Source organism: Doryrhamphus excisus, linkage group LG23 (assembly GCF_037039965.1).
Source record: "Doryrhamphus excisus strain RoL-2023G ecotype Guam linkage group LG23, RoL_Dexc_Guam_v1.1, whole genome shotgun sequence".
In the NCBI taxonomy this organism is placed as follows: domain Eukaryota; kingdom Metazoa; phylum Chordata; class Actinopteri; order Syngnathiformes; family Syngnathidae; genus Doryrhamphus; species Doryrhamphus excisus.
This window is the reverse complement of record NC_136379.1, coordinates 7,668,284-7,691,135: the sequence shown is the minus strand read 5'-3', so window position 1 is coordinate 7,691,135 and position 22,852 is coordinate 7,668,284. Positions and strand designations below refer to the sequence as shown.

The following is a 22,852-nucleotide window of genomic DNA, read 5'->3' as shown; positions in this document are numbered from 1 at the left end:
GCAAACGATTAAAAAAAGGATTCAAGCTAAACTATCATTATTTTTATTACAATTAACCTTGAATTTGATGAGTTATTAAAAAATATAAGGGGGGGAAAGGAAAATAATTAGTCAATCAATGAATGTATCCTGACGTTAGCTTTGAACAATATCAACCGGAAATGCATGAAAGCTAAACATGTAGCAAAAACAAGCTAACGTTCAACGTTGTAATTGTTTACAATATAATAGTGACACACAGCACATGCAGCCTCTGCTATTTTAAGGCACACATCCCATAATAATAAGAATAATGAGGATAATAATCATAATAGTAATAGTAAAAGGTGGTAGAGGTACAGCAGCTAGCTGTTATTGATATGGGCCGGCCATGCACACAATTGATTTTTATGCTTCCCTGCAGCCACCTCGTGCAGCGGAGACATATCTCCATTCGCGCCCAAAGTGAAATAAGTGCGTAATAAAACGGTGATATATTAAATTTGTTTTTTTTTTTTTACACCCTCCTCCTCCTTGCTTCTTCCTCCTCTCACACCCCCCCCACTTACCCCCCCTCCCTCGCCGCGTGTCGTGCTTTTATTATCACTCATTTTTCATCTTTATTGAATTGAGGCCACGTCGAGCTGCACGTGCACGTGCACGGCAAGGTGAAATCATTTGTGCCGATCTATCTATTATACATCTATACCGTCTTCGTTCATAGCCATCCGCTACTTCCGGTTGATTCCTGCCCCCCTTGATGACGTCACTATACACTGTTAATTAATCCTACACAATAAACTGATAGTGGTTCACTTTTGGCGTTTAAATGTGTATTTTTTTAAATCTGTAATATATATATTGATTGTAAAATTTAAAATAAATATTTTTTTTTTACAAATAAATTATTCTACATTTCCATATAAATATATATGACGTCACAATGAAAGCTAACACCATACAGCATATTCACATAGCATACAGTTTTACGGTACAAGCAGTTTATGTTCGTCTATTGTTTACAGTTTGTTTTATTTAAAACATTTAATTAATGCCTTAAAAAATTTATATAAAACCTATATATTTTATTAAATATTTTAATACATATTTAAAATTGTGTTTTACATTTCCATATAAATATGTATGACGTCACAATGAGAGCTAACACCATACAGTATATTCACATATACAGCATTACTGTACATGCAGTTTATGTTTGTCTCTATTGTTTACGGTTTGTTTTAATTGAAAAATGTCTTAAAAAATAATATAAAACTTTTAGATTTTATTAAATAAATATTTATATATATGTATATATTTTTAAAAAATGTTTAATTTAAACTTCTAATGAATCATTATTTATTAAATGTGTGACGTCACCATTTACTTCCATAGATAAATCTTGATTTTTTTAATTTAGTTGAAATAAATAAATGTGTATTACTGCACTATAATAAATAAATACAAATAAATATTAAACTATTTCTACAGCATTGTGACTAGAAGGAAAAATATGAAAATTCCACCTGCTTGTTTGTAAATGATTGCAGTTTTAAAGGGGCTTTGTGTGTCCAAATGAAATGAATAATAATAATAATAATAATGCCAATATTAGACTAGACAGTAATAATAATGAGCTGGCTGGATGTCGGCCTCCAGCATCATTAAAAGACACAAACCCTCCAATTGGTTCCATCATGTCTGCAGAGGAACAAGATGCTGTACCTTTAAGAGATGAGAGCACGTCCACTTTCGCCAGGAGCAGGATGATGAAGACGACAACGAGGAGGAGGAGGAGGAGGAGGATGAAGATGAGGAGGAGGGTACGACCGAATGGCAGCGTTTACGCAGAGCTTCTTCTCACCTGCACTTGAACGCAACACAAGTTCCCACCTTGCTTGCAGCGCTAGTCTGCAAAATTAAAGTCCACGTCAATCGCGTCATGGTTTGGCTTTTTGCGGCTGCTTCGGTTCTGGTTGTGGATCTGGATCATCACCATTACCATTCAGGGCCCATGCCGGCTCTCGGGGGGACCTGGTCACCTCAGAGGGAGGATTTTTGTCAGTAAGTGTTTTTGGCTGGTCTTGAAGATGGAATATGCAGTCTCCTAAAGTCCAACACGCTGCTGGACGCCAAATGATGGCAACATGTTGGACCTCTGACGCGCTGGACCTGTTCCTGTGGACCACTGAGGCGGGTGTGGATGCTTGAAATTGTTTTGAAGAGAACACTGAGCATTGATTGTTATTGTTTTTTTTTTTAAAAGAACATAATTAATTGTAATAATTGCATAAGATAAAGTATGGAGCACACCGGCATCGAGGAGGTGAACCAAACCCACCAGCAGCAGCACGAACCCATCAGCTTCGGGATCGACCAGATCCTCAACAGTTCGGACCAGTCCAGCGGATGCATGCTGCCGAACAGAACCGGCGACACGGACTACTCGCTGGCCGCCTCCAACGTCTACAGCAACGGCTACAACAACGTCTACAACCCGGCCTGCTCCATGGGCCTGGCGGGTTCCTACAACGTCAACATGAACATGAACGTCAGCATGAACATGAACGTCAACGTCAACTCCGCCGGCGCCGGCGGGGTGATCCGGGTTCCGGCTCACAGGCCCATGCCGCCCCCGACTGCTCCCGCAGCCGCCACTGCAGCAGCGGCCGCCCCACATCAGCCGCCCTCCGCGCACCCGGGCGGCATCGGGCCTGCCGGGATACCACCCGTGCCCGGCATGGGCCCGATGGGGAACGCCAATTTCACCTTCCCGTGGATGGAGAGCAGCAGGAGGTTTGCCAAGGACAGATTAACAGGTAAGCAGCCTTTTATTCAGGGCCATGATAATTACCTGCCTTGTCCTGCAGCAGAGAAAACCTTCACACCCTGCAAAACAACATTGCAATGCACGTACATTACCTGACAAATATTGACAAAAATAACATATACCTGCACTGCAATGCAACCATCAACCTTCAAACCATTAAACCGGCATTTACCAGCATTAAAACACACATATAACCTACAAAATCTTAAAAAAACAGCATTTGTAAGCATTGAAACGCACATAAAACCTACAAAACCTTAAACATTAGAATTTATCTGCATTAAAACACACATATAACCTACAAAACCTTAAAAAAAATCAGCATTTATCTGCATTAAAATTCACATATAACCTACAAAACCTTAATACAATCAGAATTTATCTGCATTAAAATACATATGTAACCTACAAAACCTTAAACATCAGAATTTATCTTCATTAAAACACACATAACCTACAAAACCTTAAAAAAACAGCATTTATCTGCATAAAATACACATATATCCTACAAAACCTTAAACATCAGAATTTATCTGCATTAAAACACAAATATAACCTACAAAAAACCATTAAACCAGCATTTATCTGCATTAAAACACACAAAACCTACAAAACCTAAAAAACCAGCATTTATCTGCATTAAAATACACATATAACCTACAAAACCTTAATAAAATCAGAATTTATCTGCATTAAAACACAAATATAACCTACAAAAAACCATTAAACCAGCATTTATCTGCATTAAAACCTACAAAACCTTAATAAAATCAGAATTTATCTGCATTAAAATACATATAACCTACAAAACCTTAAAAAAAATCAACATTTATCTGCATTAAAACAAACATATAACCTACAAAACCTTTAAAAAACAGCATTTATCTACATTAAAACACACATATAACCTACAAAACCATTAAATCAGCATTTATCTGCATTAAAACCTACAAAACCTTAATAAAATCAGAATTTATCTGCATTAAAATACATATAACCTACAAAACCTTAAAAAAATCAGCATTTATCTGCATTAAAACACACATATAACCTATAAAACCTTAATAAAATAAGAATTTATATGCATTAAAACACACACATAACCTACAAAACCTTAAAAAAAATCAGCATTTATCTGCATTAAAACACACATATAACCTACAAAACCTTAAAAAAACAGCATTTATCTGCATTAAAATACACATATAACCTACAAAACCATAAACATTAGAATTTATCTGCATTAAAACACACATAACTTCCAAAACCTTAAACATCAGCATTTTATCTGCATTAAAACGCACATAAATCCTACAAAACCTTAAACATCAGAATTTATCTGCATTAAAACACACATATAACCTAAAAAACCTTAAAAAAACAGTATTTATCTGCATTAAAATACACATATAACCTACAAAAGCTTTAAAAAACAGCATTTATTTGCATTAAAATACACATATTACCTACAAAACCTTAAAAAAAGCATCATTTATCTGCATTAAAACGCACATAAATCCTACAAAACCTTGAACATCAGCATTTATCTGCAGTGAAATTCCCATCTAAACTTTCCAACCCTTACAAATCAGCATTTATCTGCATTTCCATGCACATAAAAAGCTACAAAATCACCATTTACCTACACTGAAATGCACATATCAACCTCCCAGCCATTAAAACCTTAAAAGTGTGCAGATGGGCTGCAATGACGTCAAATGCATGAGACGAAGAAGAAAAAAGGCTCTGGTTGCGATTTTGGTCCTTAAATGTCATTCATTTAGATTTTAATTTAGTTTATTCTACTTTACTGTGAAATAACAATGTATACTATTTCTCACTATTTGTATTTCATCTGTAAGAAAACAGCATAAATTGTTGCAGGAGAAGAAATTGTAGAAATCTTTTAAGTGATTATATGTTGCTAAAAGTATTATTTTTTTAAATTACTGTATTTTGATTGGTTACATTATTTAGACCTAATATTTACAACTAGTTTTTATTATTTGTTCAGGGGGAAAATATCATTAGTATTTTTAAATTGTGCTATTAATTAGTATTGTGTGTGTGTCAGTATTGTGTGTCACATGACGTCACGTTTATGAAGATGAAAATGATCATAGATGCCCCCCCGCCCCCTCATGAAATATTGACCATGGCTTCCATAGGTGATGAATAATTAAGAAGCGAGGTGGGGGGGCGATAAGTCAAGTGAAAAAGTGTAAAAAGCTTCATCGCTTTCCTCCTTTTCATTGCTGGAATGATTTCCTTGCACTTTGTTGTACGACGTATTGATCACACGAGGAAGCACGTTGCTTTATGATTATCAATCATATTCAGCCTTATTGTCTCCATGAAAATGCCAAGTCATTTATAATAATAAAAAAATATGAATACAATACTACAGCAATTTAAAAAGTGACCTTATTTAGTTTTTACTATAAAATCATTCATTCAAAAAATGGAAGAAATATTTTCTAAATACTGTATGTAACCTGTATAATAATTAAATAATAAATAAATAAATAATAATTACATGTAATTAAATAAAATAATCTTAATCTAAAAAGATTATTTATGCTTTGAAAACAATTCTAAATATATATATAAAAAACATAAACGTCAGTATTTTTTTTTAAAGGAGGTGACTTGATTTACTGTCTTATCCTCACCAGGGTATGCTGGAGCCTACCCCAGCTGACTTAAGGCGATTATCATATATAATATATACAGTATTTAATTTTATTTTATTTTTACTTTAAAACCCATTTATTAGTAAATTAAACTTTTTTTCCCACAATACCTGCTTTGGGTTACGGGAGTATATATTTAACAAAAATAATGAAAAGTAATATATGCATAAGTTAATAAATGCATTGACTCTAAAAAAAAACATGATTCAATCAGTTCAATGATTAAAATGCTTTAAAAGAATTACAAACATCCTATTACACAATCCCCACTCAGCACAATAACCGAGTGTTTAATACCGTAAAATGTTGAAATAATAAGACAGCAAACAGAGCAGCCATCACATCCATTTCCTCCGCCATACATTACAAATAAAAACAGTTTAAATGCTCTCAACGTGTGGGGAAAAAGACAACCGGCTGCCTTTTGCAAGGCCCGGTGTAATAAATAGCAATGTATGTTCATGTTCTATTTCAATATCCCCCCCTTTAGAATCCTTCACGGATATATTTATTAGATTGCCTGCAAAAGGTAATATCCGCAGTGGGGGAGAGCGGCCCTGTCACTGAGAAGTGTTATTAAGTATAAGTGGTTTTATTACAGCCTAACATATTCTCTGCGGTGGCATTTCCTTTTGGTGATATGCTAAATTGTGTTAGCCTGCTTGCGCATTTTTATTTCTCTTTCACATGGAAACATCTTCTGTGTTTTAGTTTTTTTTTTTTTTTTTTTTAGAAGAAAATGCATTCACGTTTAATGCTCTCCAGGCTGCTTGTAGTACTTTAGCACAACAATTTTCATGCACTTTTGGAGATTATTTTCCACATTTAAAAGCGTCTTAATGAGTTTGCTTTACAGTAATGGTAGATGGGTTGAAAATTTAATTTCGGGGTTTAGCATTTTTTAAAAATTTTGCATAAATCTGAGAGTAAGATAATGCAGATTTGGGAATTTTCAGAGGTTAATATTGCTGTAGAATATTCATCTTGGTGAGATATTTTGCGGTGCATGCAGGGTTTCTGAGGGGTGTGGTGCATAAAAATGAAGGAAAAAAAATTACATTTTTTTTACAACAGTATCATGACAATGGAAATACAAAGTGCTAAAAATACTCGAGGGAAGTCATTCACTGGTGTTTAGTCTGCCAATAAATAGTAAGTAGTAATGGTAGTAACGGTAGTAATGGCCGACTCCTCTGCTCCATCACTGAGCGGCACAGATAGCCCCCAAATCGCGTTTACTGCGGCTTAATGAGTTTGCTTTACAGTAATGGTAGGTGGGTTGAAAATTTAATTTCGGGGTTTAGCATTTTTTAAAAATTTTGCATAAATCTGAGAGTAAGATAATGCAGATTTGGGAATTTTCAGAGGTTAATATTGCTGTAGAATATTCATCTTGGTGAGATATTTTGCGGTGCATGCAGGGTTTCTGAGGGGTGTGGTGCATAAAAATGAAGGAAAAAAAATGACATTTTTTTTTACAACAGTATCATGACAATGGAAATACAAAGTGCTAAAAATACTCGAGGGAAGTCATTCACTGGTGTTTAGTCTGCCAATAAATAGTAAGTAGTAATGGTAGTAACGGTAGTAATGGCCGACTCCTCTGCTCCATCACTGAGCGGCACAGATAGCCCCCAAATCGCGTTTACTGCGGCTTAATGAGTTTGCTTTACAGTAATGGTAGGTGGGTTGAAAATTTAATTTCGGGGTTTAGCATTTTTTAAAAATTTTGCATAAATCTGAGAGTAAGATAATGCAGATTTGGGAATTTTCAGAGGTTAATATTGCTGTGGAATATTCATCTTGGTGAGATATTTTGCGGTGCATGCAGGGTTTCTGAGGGGTGTGGTGCATAAAAATGAAGGAAAAAAAATGACATTTTTTTTTACAACAGTATCATGACAATGGAAATACAAAGTGCTAAAAATACTCGAGGGAAGTCATTCACTGGTGTTTAGTCTGCCAATAAATAGTAAGTAGTAATGGTAGTAACGGTAGTAATGGCCGACTCCTCTGCTCCATCACTGAGCGGCACAGATGGCCCCCAAATCGCGTTTACTGCGGCATTATGCGGCCCGACGTGCTGCTGTGAGCCTCCGCAGGCCTTTTCGGCGTGAGCATGTGACCTTCAAAGTGAGACTATGACCTCCAACGGTTGTTTTGAACCCCGAATGCTTTCCATGGAAAAATAGCCAAATTCATACTCCGGCATAAAACGGGGAGTATAAAAGTAATGATGGAAATCCCGGCCAAGTCTTCAAAGAAATCCTAGCGGGATACAATTACAATATCCATAATTATGCACGGTGAAACCTGATGATGTTCTTATTAAAAAACGGGAGTTAGTGCAGGAGATTATAGGAATAGTTATTACAGGCGTGCAATAAGCGGCTTGTCATTTACGCTGGCTTCATTTGACGGCGAGCACAAATTGCGGCAATTCATCATGGAATCACAAATTTGCCTCGGATTCTGCGGGGACGCCAAATAGCCTCTTCGACACCCGTGCAGATGTTTACGCCTGTTTTTTTTTTTTTTTTTTTTTTTTGATTGCACAAAAAGGAATAAATGAAAGAATGAAACGTTTCATCTTCTATTGCTGGGCTTTATCAGCATCATGGTGGTGGGGGGAGAGGGGGGGGTCCATACGTCCCAAAACGATCTCCTTACACGTATTGATCTTCTGTTTACCCACGGCTGACAAAATAGACAGGATTCATAGATATTTTATGATGCAGGAGATAAGTGGTTATTAATACCATGCAGGACACGCTGAGACGGACGGGAAAGTCAACCAACAACCGAGTGACAACAAGCTGGTTCATATTTGTGGAACGGGAAAATAAAGAAAATTAACAGAGATTGTTTATTAATTCCATATTGATGAAATACTGCACTGTAGGTATTAACCGTTTATTTATACACTAATCCCTCGTTTATCATCGAAACCTTCGAAATATGGTTTTTAACACTCACGTTAGCATCCTTCTTGTTGGTCTTTTTGTACTTCCTGTTCTGCACACTACTTCCCGCAACATTCTCTCATCAAACGTATCATAACTAACACTTAGTGACCAGTGAATGCATCTTTCAATGCATCTTCTGAATGCCACATATTTGTATTTTATGCAGTTTCGCCATTTTTATGTTTGCAAATGCTTCATTTCGATAAAAAACAGGAAACTTGGATATTTCTCGATTAATAATAAGCCATAAAGTGGTGAGGTATTACTATATTGGTACTATATATGTATATTATGATCAATATTATTGAATCAATCAATAATTTAAAGAAACATAGCCAACAAATTTGTATAACAAAACTGCACCTCATACAGATATGTACTGGAAATAAACGATTTTTCTTGAAATAAATGTACAAATTATTCTATAAAAGAAAAATTATTATTTTGTATGTATTGATTTTGTAATCCATTTTCGACACCACTGCAGAACCCTTGAATGGTACGCAGGACTGCAGTTTGTTATTATTTATTAATTTGGGTAAAAGTAAAAATAAAAATAAAAATAAAAATAAAAATAAAAATAAAAATAAAAATAAAAATAAAAATAAAAATAAAAATAAAAATAAAAATAAAAATAAAAATAAAAATAAAAATAAAAATAAAAATAAAAATAATGCAGTGCAGAATAAAGCTGCTGTTAAAAAAAAACAAACAAACTCCAAACCATTAACGCAAATTATTTTATAAAATAAAAATTATTATTATTTTGTATGTATTGATTTAATAATCCATCCATTTTCTACGCCACTGCAGCACCCTTGATTGGTACCCAGGACAGCAGTTGTTATTAATTTGTTATTAATTTGGGTAAATAAAAATAAAAATAAAAATAAAAATAAAAATAAAAATAAAAATAAAAATAAAAATAAAAATAAAAATAAAAATAAAAATAAAAATAAAAATAAAAATAAAAATAAAAATAAAAATAAAAAATAAAAATAATGCAGTGCTAGATAAAGCTGCTATTAAAAGAAACAAACCCAAAACAAACTCCAAACAGCCGTTAACACAATTTTTTTTTGGCCGGTCATAATCATCGACCCTGACGATTATTTGCTTTTGTCGACCACGCCGACTCAGCGGCTAACTGAATGGAGAGTTAATTGGAGCATTTCTGTCAATGTCGCTGAGTGAATGTTCTGATTTACGAGCGCTTTAAAGTGATAGACCTTTAAAAACACTTCCATTGTTTGTCATTGTCGGTTATCTACTGATGCTCCACAGCACGAAATGTTCATATTTGTAGATAAATGACCTCCAGAAGCTGGCGTGCTTCATCATGATCATATTTGCAACAACGCTACCTGTCATTTAGGCTCCTAAATGGCAGACATGTCCCCGTGCAAACGCCAGCCCAAGAGAAAATGTGATTGAAGCAGCTTGTGTTCATCATTCAGGCGTCTCGGTCATGTGATTATACGGGTCGGTGCCGCTGTGCTCCAGATGCGGGGAGCTCACTGTGTCTCCCTTTCCTTTAGGGGAGCAGGCAGAGGAGAGCCGAGCGCGAGAGGCCGCAGTGGGGGCGGGGGCGGCCGGGCCCCTCTGCCCTCTCCCCAAGGGAGACATCGGCAGGGTCCCCGTCTGGAGCACGGTGGAGACTTTAACTAAATGCTATTACCCCGAGCTCGCTCACCTGCGAGACGGCAATGGCCTTCTTGCAGACTATTCTTTCCCAAAGGGGGCTTGCCCAGGTGAGTCACCCGCCCCCCCCCATCCCATCACCTCACCCCCCAACACCAACATTGTTCAGAATTTAGTTGGTTATTTACCGGAAGGCACAAAAGGTTAAGAAAACACATCTTAGCTTTGTGTTATGATAACTTCTTATCTACTTCGCCTTTTCGGATATTAAATTGTGATATTCCAAACTTATTAAGCATCCAACACGACAACTATCACCTTCATCGTCTTTCACATGTTCTGATTTGAAATACAGTAATCCCTTGCCACTTCAAAAATAGAAATAATAATTAGATAATCACTTTTTGGGGTTGAATACAGCCTATTATTAGGAAAAATTAGGCACAATTAAGCTAAATTTAAATTAAATTCATTCATTCATTTTCTACCGCTTATCCTTATGAGTGTCGCCACGGGTGATGGAGCCTATCCCAGCTGTCTTCAGGCGACAGGCGGGGTACACCCTGGACTGGTGGCCAGCCAGCCAGCCAATCACAGGGCACATATAGACAAACAACCATTCACACTCACATTCATACCTATGGACAATTTGGAGTCGCTAATTAATTAACCTAGCATGTTTTTGGAATGTGGGAGAAAAACGGAGTACCCAGAGAAAACCCACGCATTCACGGGGAGAACATGCAGAGATGGCCGAGGGTGGAATTGAACCCGGGTCTTCTAGCTGTGAGGTCTTAATTTAAAATCAAATTAAATTAAATAAAAATTTAAAGCTAAATTAACATGTTTACAAGCATAAAAATGGCTAAATGAAGTACAATAGAAATATAAGGCATTCGGAAAACGCATTCAAAGACGTAGTGATATGTAGTATCCTACACCGGTCACTAGATGTCACTAATGTTACATTTATGGGATCGCAGAAAGAACCGTGCAGAAACCGAAAGTAAAATAAGAAACCTTATCTCAAATTTTTTAATGTTTTTTCCTGAAAAACTAATATGAAAACTGGGGCGTTCGAAAACCACACCCTGGACTGGTGGCCAGCCAGCCAGCCAATCACAGGGCACATATAGACAAACAACCATTCACACTCACATTCATACCTATGGACAATTTGGAGTCGCTAATTAACCTAGCATGTTTTTGGAATGTGGGAGGAAACCGGAGTACCCAGAGAAAACTCACGCATGCACGGGGAGAACATGCAGAGATGGCGGAGGGTGGAATTGAACCTGGGTCTTCTAGCTGTGAGGTCTTAAATTAAAATCAAATTAAATTAAATAAAAATTTAAAGCTAAATTAACATGTTTACAAGCATAAAAATGGCTAAATGAAGTACAATAGAAATATAAGGCATTCGGAAAACGCATTCAAAGATGTTGTGATATGTAGTATCCTACACCGGTCACTAGGTGTCAGTAATGTTACATTTATGGGATCGCAGAAAGAACCGTGCAGAAACCGAAATTAAAAAAGGAACCCTCATCTCAAATTTGTTTATGTTTTTTCCTAAAAAAACTAATATGAAAACTGGGGCGTTCGAAAACCACACCCTGGACTGGTGGCCAGCCAGCCAATCACAGGGCACATATAGACAAACAACCATTCACACTCACATTCATACTTATGGACAATTTGGAGTCGCTAATTAATAAATCTAGCGTGTTTTTGGAATGTGGGAGGAAACCGGAGTACCCGGAAAAAACCCACGCATGCACGGGGAGGAATTGAACCCGGGTCTCCTAGCTGTGAGGTCTTAAATTAAAATCAAATTAAATTAATTTAAATTTAAAGCTAAATTAAAATGTTTAAAGCATAAAAATGGCTAAATGAAGTACAATAGAAATATAAGGCATTCGGAAAACGCATTCAAAGACGTTGTGATATGTAGTATCCTACACCGGTCACTAGGTGTCAGTAATGTTACATTACTTAAGAACCGTGCAGAAACCAAAAGTAAAAAAGGAACTCTCAAATTTTTTTATGTTTTTTCCTGTAAAACTAATATGAAAACTGGGGTGTTCGAAAACCAAGGTTTGACTGTAGGCTAGTACCTTCTCGCTTCCAACGGAAGGCTTCCAGTATGCCAACTTTTATTGGTCAGAATTTCCTCCGAGGAATCGGGAAAATTGTTGAAATGAAAGAAATGTTGACTTTTCGAAATTTGACCCAGTTCTATTTTTGTCTGTCTGCTGTTTCTGTTAAAAAAAAAACAACTCAAACGATTCATTATTTCCGTGTTCTGTTCCAGCCGCCTTGTCACCGTTCTCGGTGACACGCCGCATCGGCCACCCGTACCAGAACCGGACGCCCCCCAAGAGAAAAAAGCCTCGCACGTCCTTCAGTCGGGTGCAGATCTGCGAGCTGGAGAAGCGCTTCCATCGTCAAAAGTACCTGGCATCGGCCGAGCGCGCCACCTTGGCCAAGGCCCTTAAGATGACGGACGCGCAGGTCAAGACGTGGTTCCAGAACCGGCGAACAAAATGGCGGTAAGTCTTGAAACCGCGACCATCATTTTGCGATGTGCTCATTTTGATTGAAGCCTAAATGGACACTCACCGTGTCTCTCGTTTGGGTCCAAAGTGGCGACTTGAAACGTTTTTGAGGACGCCGTGCAACACAGCGCCTTTTTTTTTGCTTAGCTGGGCGGCCGGCGGAGGCCAGTTCACTTGACCAAGCACAATTACTGGAGCCTCCTAAAAGGCCTTTTAGGAAGCTGCTGTCCACAGCAATACTCAAAACACTCACTGGAGGATCTGGCCTGCATTCCTACACTCTCCCCGCCGCCGCTTCCAGTCATTTGGCGGCCGATGAGGGATAAATCCAATGACGCTTTTCCCGCCCATAAAGCCACTGCACCTTTTAGAAGCCATTTTTATGACAGAGCCACTCGAAAACTCGGCATTTTTCATTTTCACACATTAGCTTCTTAAGGCAGGGGTGTTCACACTTTCTACAGAGGACCGCATACTGAAAGTCATATGAAGTGGTGGGGGGGGGGGGGGGGGGCACTTTGATGTTTTTAAGTAGTTAAAAATTTTGCAATTTTTGGTTAGCATTATTTAGCATTATTGGTGTCAACATTTCGACTTCTTTCGCCTTGTTAAATATTCCTCCATTTCTACCGTTTTCCCGTTTTTATTTTTACAATATGTCACTGGCCAAAAATATTTTTTACATATTTTTGTTCATTTTGTTCATCAAATGTATAAAGAAGCAACTCTGTGGTAAAGCTGAAGGCCGTATGTCCAACCGAGACGCATTTTGGACACCCTCGGCTTGAGGTATAATATACCAAAGATCACATCACTTGGGAGGGACTGTTAGGAATGGAATATTTTCCACTCTGTTACAACAACGTGCTGATCTTGCACAGAGAAAAAGATAATAATAATCGTCATAATAATAGGGTTTATCGATATGCCACTATAGAGGTAATACTTTAATCATGTTAAATACTGTATTTAGGTCCTGTTATGCTCCAAGTATTTCATTTAAAAATAAAAATAAAAATAAAAATAAAATAAAAATAAAAATAAAAATAAAAATAAAAATAAAAATAAAAATAAAAATAAAAATAAAAATAAAAATAAAAATAAAAATAATTCTACTTTGCAGAAATTCACCTATTGTGTCTGGAAGAGAGTAAAAATACAATCTAAATAAAACAAGACATGATTGTATATGCAAAACAATACTAACTTTCATAACCCGCAAGGCATGCTGGGAAGCCCATGCTCACACGTCCCCCAACAGGAAATTACACAGTCTCCATTTAGTTTTTTGTCTCGGAAAATAACCCCAGCAAAAAGCAGGCATCTAGTATCTACAGTACATATACTATCGCTATATTAAGTACTTGGGCCGAGTGTATAGCGCCCTCTGCTGGTTGGCGACAAACAATTAAGTAATAACAATAATCACATTTTGGTCCATGAAATGTGACATGATGGATGGATTGTTTTCGTAATAAATAAATAATTTACATGAAACAGGATGATATTCAGAAACAACTGTTAGCGCCCCCTGCTGTTTTTCAATTTTTAAGGGGGCATGACTCTTTGCTAGTGTGCAAAAATATACAAAAATATACCAATACACATATACAACATAATTTTTTTTGAAAAAGCTAGACAAAAGTTGTAAAAAAAAATAACTTTTGGATCAATCTGAATGAAAAGAATAATCTACAGATGCTATTTAAACACAAGAATCTCCAATAGAAAACGGCAGCTAGCCTAAAATAAACAGACTAAATGGCGTGTCACGACAAATAACCGGCCTCGGTACTTTCCAAGATTTATGCCGTCGCCATCTCGTTGCACCTGGCAGGCCGAACATGAGGGATGTCTTTGCATGACCAGCACGCTAACTAACAAGACGGTGATCGAATCAGCAGGCAGCCAATCGGATTAGCATAATGCCGTTAGCAATAACGTGTGGCTAATGGACGCAGGTTGGCGAGCACGCCTGTGTGAGCCCCCTGTACCTGCCGTAATGATTTTTCTCTTCTTGCCATTAGCGCTAGACAGCGCCTTTCACACGAGCCGGATTATAAATCTTTGATTACAGATACATTCACTGGTTGAAGAATGCTGGAAAATTGAAAAAACAATAGAAATATGAAATTAAATCTAATTTATCGCAGCATGAGAGTGCAATACTTGGCTTCAACCAGCAGAGGCACTGTTGATTCAGTCTTAATTAGTTAGCCGGTCGCCCGCAACGCATGCTGGGTAACCAGCAGCAATGCATATCTAGGCTACAATATAGTGAGACACGCAATAAAGCAAACAGCACATGTAGTGATGCTCGAATGCTCGAATGCTCGAATGCTCGAATGCGCGAAGCTGCAGGTCAAACCTTGGCGCTTTGTTCACGAAATAAAAACGCGCGGTCGGAACAAATGCAGATGTTTGTCATTTCAGCGCCTCCCGACACGACGTACAAGATGTTGCGTCTGTGTTAACATGTGTAAGGTCGATCCTCCCACCCGCCCTGTGAGTCACGTTCCCTCGCCAGCACCTGTCACTCAGCCCCATCAGCTGTCATCTCGCCCCGAGCCCCACGCGGCGGCGCAGGTGGCGGAGATGTATAAATGCAAATGTATACCAAACCGCATGTGGTTTCTTTATTCCCCTATTATGAATTTTAATTATTGACAAGGGCCACTTTTACAATATAATTTTTAATTTAACAATTTTTAAATTTTTCATTTTTTTATTTTTTTATTTTTTTTAATTAAATAAATATTTTTTAATTTTTTTAATTTTTTTTAATTTTTTAATTTTTATTTTTACAGTTTTTAAAAATGCATATAAAAACAACATAATACAAAAGCTGTATCCAAAATATACAAATGTAAAAATCCTTAGATAATAAATACAAATAGTACTTCATTTCCTTCAAATATTAGCAACTTTATTGACATTAACGCAAGCTTGATCGATAAAATTGTGCTATGTGTTATCGCAGTAGTCATGACGACGCGCGGGCGTGCAATTCTCACTGACTTGCTATGATTAACTGCTCCAGGCAAGTCACAGCACATGGTGCGTTCAAGTACCACTGAATAAAGTGGGATATTTGAGAAAAAAATCGTAAAAATTTTTTTTTAATCGTGGCATAACTATGATCATATATGTGGAAATTATGACTGACTTAATAAATAAATACATAATATATATTAATAAATATATATTAATAATAATAAATAATCTATATAAATAAATGAGATTTATATGGAAAAATATATATAAATGCACACATTTGCAGGGCTGTGAATGCTGACTCAGCAATATTGTATGTCATTACTCCTAATTTCTTGGTGAACAAACAAGGTTGCGGATAAAAAGCGTTGTAAAACACGATCATATGATCCAACTACGCGGCCCCTAACGCTTCCCTCCCGGTCTCTCCTCCCGGCTAGGCGACAGACGGCGGAGGAGAGAGAGGCGGAGCGGCAGCAGGCCAACCGTCTCATGCTGCAGCTCCAGCAAGAAGCCTTCCAGAAGACCCTGAGCCAGCCTCTGCAGCCGGACCCGCTCTGCCTGCACAACTCCTCCCTCTACGCCCTGCAGAACCTGCAGCCCTGGGCCGAAGACAATAAGGTGACCTCCGTCACCTCCGTGGCATCTGTTGTGTGAATGTGAGCGTGATTGTGGGCGGGACGTAGACCGTGCGTCCTGGCTGGGGGGGGGGGGTGTTGGTTCGCCGCCAAGGAGCTGCGCTGACGTTGAAGATACACTGTAAATATGTGTTGAGTCAATTTCCTGCCTTACACAACGTTTCCGCTTTCCCTTCAGCTGACGGTCTAAAAAAGGGAGGACGGGCGCTTTATCCCTAAGTGCCGCACACCTAACTAATGGACACCTGTGTACATGCCCACCTATCAAGACTGAACCCCTCCCTCTTCCCTTTTTACTTCTGGAACCTTCAAGGAGGACGCAGAGACTTTCTGCCCATAGCTGCAAAAAATTAAAAAAAAAAGAGGCCTGGTTTCTCCCTTTTGACTTTGTACAACGTAGCAAATGCATGTTTATGTCCTTTTCTGTATGCTGCTGTCGAGGCGCCACGCCGCGCTGCCGCGGCGGGACGGGCGGTACTCCTCATCACGGACTCCTCACGATGGTCCATTTAAAGGGTGTTTTATATTAAATCATATTGTGACTTTTTTTCCAAAGGCTTTCTCTCGCCTCTTTGTGTCTCATTGGCTTCGTACACAACATCGACAACGGCACTCGGAGGAGGGAAGACCTCCGTCGAGGCCGAACGGTCCTCATTTGCATCAGCACCAAATGGAATTACTTCACTGATAGCCGCCTCCTGCGAGGAGCGGAACTATAAAAGATGTCTTTAAATGTCATCTTCTGGATTGAATGTGTAGGTTATTTTTATATATTTACCATATTACATTTCACCAAAAGCTTGTAAAATATACTTCAACAGGTTTCGGGATATACTATGCGACGTCACTCAAACATTCCACACCAAAATGTCATTTTCTGAATTGTATGTGTAGGTTATTTTTATATTCTGCTACATTTACTATATTACATTTCACCAAAAGCTTGTAAAATATACTTCAACAGGTTTCGGGATATACTATGCGACGTCACTCAAACGTTCCAAACCAAAATGCAATCTTATGAATTGTATGCATAGGTTATTTTTATATTCTTCTATATTTATCATATTAAATTTCACCAAAAGCTTCTAAAATATACTTCAACAGGTTTTCAGGATATACTATGCGACGTCACTCAAACGTTCCAAACCAAAATGTAATTTTCTGGATTGGATGTGTAGGTTATTTTTATATTCTGCTATATTTACCATATTAAATTTCACCAAAAGCTTCTAAAATATACTTCAACAGGTTTTCAGGATATACTATGCGACGTCACTCAAACGTTCCAAACCAAAATGTCATTTTCTGAATTGTATGTGTAGGTTATTTTTATATTCTGCTACATTTACTATATTACATTTCACCAAAAGCTTGTAAAATATACTTCAACAGGTTTCGGGCTATAACTATACGACATCACTCAAACGTTCCAAACCAAAATGTCGCAAAACATACTTTTAAAGACGTTTTTTAGCATTGGTTTTACGACTTGTTGACATAAACAAACAGACTCGAAGCATCCCGAGAATCGCAAAGTTGTCCTTGGCTGCGTTTCCATAGCAACCAACGACAAGTAAACTGCATCTGCAGATAAGAAGAACCGAGAACATATTCTCTTCGACTTCATCCTTGAAACCACCTTGACGGGTGTTTTGTCATCTTTAGCGCCCACGTTGTCATCGTCGTCAAGGTGACGACCAAAGAAAACAAGACAGCGGGGGCAGCCGTAAACATCCGTTATCGCCGCGTCCGCCCGATGTGTTTGAAATGTTTTTTCAGCCAAGTCATAACAAAGATTAGCCATCTGGAAGGAGCAGTAAACGCCTCATTCAGGTTCCTTGCTCGTAAATGAGACTTCAGCGCCGTGACGTCGCGGTAAAACGGCCACGCCCCCTCCTCGGTCTCATTCGGGGGAATCACTTGGGCTGAGTTGGTCTGTTGTTGATTTTGCCGGTTGTTTGTCTTAGAGCCTTTGCTAATAACGCTGATATGGCATTTTGCCTTGGTTTGCGTACATTTTCTTGGTTAGCATACAATATGGTGCCTGTCTTGGCGTGTTATTAATACAAAGTCCAATGAAAATAACATGAGCGTCATTGGCGGACTTTGATATGATTATCACGCGTATATGTAGATATCGCCACCTACTGGCCTGGCATGCACATGACACCCTTTCCAGTACGGGATTTCGTAAAAACGCCAGGAGTCTGTCAGCCAAGGTTCCCGTCGCGCCTGCTAGCAGCTGTCCTTAAACGCATCCACCCCCGACGACCCCGCCAGGCGCTCGGGCCGCGTTCCGTCATCCAGTGGTATTCACGGGCGTCTTGCTTGGTCGGGATCCTGTCAGTGGCGGCCTTCTCTCCAGGTGACGCCGCCGCCGTCGCCTCCTCGGCCCCCCATTTCCTCCACTCGCCGCTGCCGCTTTCATCTCCCTGTCTCACAGGGGCCTTGAAGACGTGACTTGGCTCATTTTGGAAAAATTCCTGCCTTGGCTGTTTTCATAAGTGCGCTTTGTGTTTTACTGCAGGTGCTTAAAGATTTTTTTTTTTATCCTTCGCCGTGTTTGTGGCGCTCTACGCCCGAAGCTTATGTCTTCGTGGACAAAGAGTAGACCTTGTATCGGACTTCCTATCGGACGGAGAAAGCAGACAACTATTCGGCTCACAGTGTGTGTGTGTGTGTGTTTGCTCGGCGTCACGCTTGGTCTGTGCCCGTCACTTGTCTCCATTCTTTGGAGACATTTAACTCACAATCAGGCGGCCATTGAAACGTCCACGGTTCACTTAACGCAGCACAGAGAGGCTGCAGACGTCCCGACCATAAACACTCATGCAAAATGCTTGGAGGCAATGTGGATTTATACGATACGTTATGTTGTTTAGATGTTTATTTATTTATTTATTTCTTCTCTCCGGGTACGGACGCTTCCGCCCACATTCCAAACACACGCGTGTTCATTGGTGACTCTAAAAAGCCCATAGGAATAACCGTTTATCTACATGTGACCTTCCATTGGTTGGCAACCCCGCCTCTCGTCCAAAGTCAGCTGGGATAGGCTCCAGCATACCCCCAGAACCCCAGTAATAATAATAATTAAAAAACTAAAAATATTTCAACAATTGCCGTTATTATATTCCATCTGGAGCCTATCCCAGATGACTTTTTTTGGCAAGAGGCGGGGTACACCCTGGACGGGACTACCTGGAGTAAACCCACAAACCCACCCACGGGGAGAACATGTTAACTCCATACAGAGATGCCCAAGCGGAGGTTTGAACCCAGGTCTTCATGATCTCCTGACTGTGTGGCTAACATGCTAACCACTGGTGCACCGTACGGCCTATAACTGTAACCTCAAGTCAATTTAAACACGGCCTTTTTGCATTCACGTTTATTTTTTATATTTATGTATTTTAAAAAACAATAAAATTGTTGAATTTGAATTACAATGCTAAATAAAATGTCATTAATAAAATATGCATGTATATATTTGTAAAAACATTTTAAACCGTACATTTTAAAAATATTTTATGTTTTTTAAAACTTTAATCTTTTCATTACACTAGGAATTGTTTCAAATAAATTCAAATAAAAAACATTAATAAAATAAAATATATTTGTCATTAGATGTACAGTAAAATAAAACTGTCCTTGTTTCTATCATCATGAAAACAGCCTTTTATGGTCACATTTATTTGTTTGTAATTTTTAAAAATATTAATTTTTTAAAAACATTTTCTGGTATTTTTTATATTCATATATTTTAAAACCAATAACATTTTAAAATAAAAAAAAAGCAAAATAAAATATATTAAAAAATATTTAGGTATAATTTTCAAAGCAATTTTTAATTTTTTTTTGGAAAGCCATAGTATTTTTTTATATTATTTAAAAAATAAAAGAATTGTTTCAAATAAATGAAAAATGAAAAATAAGATAAAAAAATATACATTAATTTAAAATGTCATTAAAAAATGTATAAAATATAATTACTAAAACAGTCATTAAAATATATTTTTGATTAGATGTACAGTACTGGACATATATAAAAAGTACAAGCTATTGATCAACATTACAAATGAGCTGTCTTCCATACTGTGGAGTCTGTCATATACAGCAAAATGCCCAAAGATGTCTGCAAATAGGTTGACTGACATCTCCTGTAAATTTATTCCACTCAATCATGCAATCCGATATTTATTCAATCCAAACAACAACAAATCAGCTGTTGGGACACTTGACATTGTTGTCTTTATTTGGAGAAGAAATCCAAACAAGAAATAAACTCAAATAAACTGTTTATCCCTCGCTAATCCCGCTATAAAACGCCGTTTGCTACGTTCGACAACGCCGACTGTTCCACACAGCGTCTAAATAAAGACGCTGGTTTATCTAACATGTTTATTTAACCAGCGGCCCGACACCCACTCCACCGTCACGCCAACGCCATTCCCAGCTGTCGACCGTTTGCTCACGTATGAAAAGTTCGGATGAATTTGGTTTAATGTGCAAGTTGTTACACGCCAGCGGCGCCTCGCCTGTTTTTTTGTTTTGTTTTTTTTATGAACCAATGGGCAATTTCAGTGTAGCTTTGTATCACTGAGAGTGCATTCAAACATTTCAATCAGGTGTCGTTTAAGTGAAGAAAACATTTTCATAACCTTTCTCTCACTCGTGAAAGCCATGCAGCAAAAACATTTACTCCAGGCAAAAAAAAAATATATATACATATATACACACTAGGACTCGGAAACTGTTGGGTCTAAGGCTCAACAAGACACTGGACCGACCATCCAACATCTCAAAGGCAGTATTGCTGGTATGGTTTTCAAACACTGGCACCTTTAGTGATTAAGGGACGATGCCATGATGCATTTTAACAATCTACAGAATAAAACACACACGTGGCAGTTTTATGTTAGTTATCCATTTAGTTGCACATTGAGGTGTTGAATTTGGCTTTGTTATGATAAAACCTCCTCAGAGACAATTAGTGGGAACCTAATTTCTGTAATATTTCAACTTAATGCTCCTAAAATGACATTATTTGGCATAATATTACAATGTTACTTTTGTATAATTTGAGTTTTTTCTGCTAATATTTTGACTTTATTATTGTAAAATTACTGCTAATTGTTCCATTTTTGCTGTTTCTTTTTTTTAGTTTTCCTATTAAATTATATCTAGAACAGGGGTCTCAAACACGTGGCCCGCGGGCCAAATGTGGCCCGCAGGACACTAATTTGAGGCCCCCGCCTTGATATGAAAGTTAAACATAAGTTTGATATGGATGCTGTATGGTATCATGTACCCAGAAAAAATGATTACGTTTGATTAATGTTCATGTTAAAGGTTAAATAACTGTTAATAGTTATCCTCCCTATCCGTGTGGAAGTGGTAAGTTTTTGGCTATTTAAGTTGAAAGGAAATAACTTGGAGGCTACCGCTTAGGTCGCTAGCTCTCTAGTTTGCGAGTTAGCATGTGTCTCGAGACACTGCAGTTGCACAATATGTTGTAAATAAAAAGAGTATAAATGTGACTATAGTCGTGTTTTGTCATGTCTACAGGGCTCTAATAATGCTTTGTTCATTTTAATCTGAAAAGAATTTGTCTACCCACCAACTATATGTGGTTTCTTAATGTTTTATTATTTGCCGTTTAATTATTATTATTATTATATTTATTTATTACTGATTGATTTTCTTTATTCTTGATTTGTTTATTTATTGACATGAAGCTTTGGTAATGGGTTTTAGAATTGCGTAATAAAATATTTACTTATTTCTTGATTAACTGGAAAAAAATACAAAATAATTCGGGAATTTCGGTGATTATCGTTACCAAAAAATGATTTAATGTGATGAGGTTTGGTGTTATTGTTAGTAAGAATATATGCAAGCATAATTAAGTAAACCTGTACTGTCCACGTGAAAGCGTGTACGTTTTCATACAAAAAATGTACCTAACTTGTGCAGAAAAGGTGCAAAGGCTACGTGTTGATTGATCCGCCGACGTGCAGATGTGCCTCATCCAGCTCTCGCCCATGCATGAAGACAAGTCATTGCTGTTGGCTCGAACGTTTTTTTGGCCCGTGTGAATCGACACCTGCCGTGCAACGGCGTGACGCGGAGGCTTGGAAAGAAATTGGACAAGTTCAGCTGGTGTTACACAATGCCGCCTCAAGACCTTCACGGTACGCCAGCAATTAAAACATATGAGTGGTCAACATGAGCGCCGCTGATGATATGACAAGTCACATTTTTGTGAATAAAACAAACCCAACATAAGAGGTATCAGCATGCATATTTTATCATACATTACATTTTATTTACCAGAGCCCATCCCATAATGCTTTTTCCCTACTGGACTCGTTTATCCTGTAATATTCTAAAATGCCAAGGCTTTAACATCCTCATTTTATTATCAATAAATTTCACCAACCACAGAAGACTCCTCTAAAAGGCTACAAGTGCCCCCTGGGCTGGACTTTTAATATCACTGACCAAATGCCTCTTTTATTTAGTGCAAACAACCCACCCGGTGCGAGAT

At 37.8% G+C, this 22,852-nt stretch overlaps 1 protein-coding gene across 2 annotated transcripts; it reads left to right on the top strand.

The window, feature by feature from the left end:
• Positions 1-1,804: 1,804 nt before the first annotated feature.
• On the top strand, positions 1,805-16,920 carry tlx2 (T cell leukemia homeobox 2). Of its 2 annotated transcripts, XM_078788537.1 has the most exons (4): positions 1,805-2,798; positions 12,424-12,661; positions 16,102-16,282; positions 16,478-16,920. In XM_078788537.1, exons 1-4 carry the CDS (start codon positions 2,282-2,284, stop codon positions 16,487-16,489), a joined length of 948 nt encoding a protein of 315 aa, XP_078644663.1. In that variant the 5' UTR covers positions 1,805-2,281; the 3' UTR covers positions 16,490-16,920. The 2 variants fall into 2 exon arrangements, with proteins under 2 accessions (XP_078644663.1, XP_057908871.2); XM_058052888.2 differs by lacking the exon at positions 16,478-16,920 and having other exon boundaries at positions 16,102-16,318.
• The last annotated feature ends 5,932 nt before the right edge of the window (positions 16,921-22,852 follow it).

Coding starts and splice junctions, on each gene's coding strand:
- tlx2 (XM_058052888.2), top strand. CDS start 2,282: ATGGAGCACACCGGCATCGAGGAGGTGAACCAAACCCACCAGCAGCAG. Junction 2,799..12,423: donor TGCCAAGGACAGATTAACAG/GTAAGCAGCCTT, acceptor GTTCTGTTCCAG/CCGCCTTGTCACCGTTCTCG. Junction 12,662..16,101: donor AACCGGCGAACAAAATGGCG/GTAAGTCTTGAA, acceptor CCTCCCGGCTAG/GCGACAGACGGCGGAGGAGA.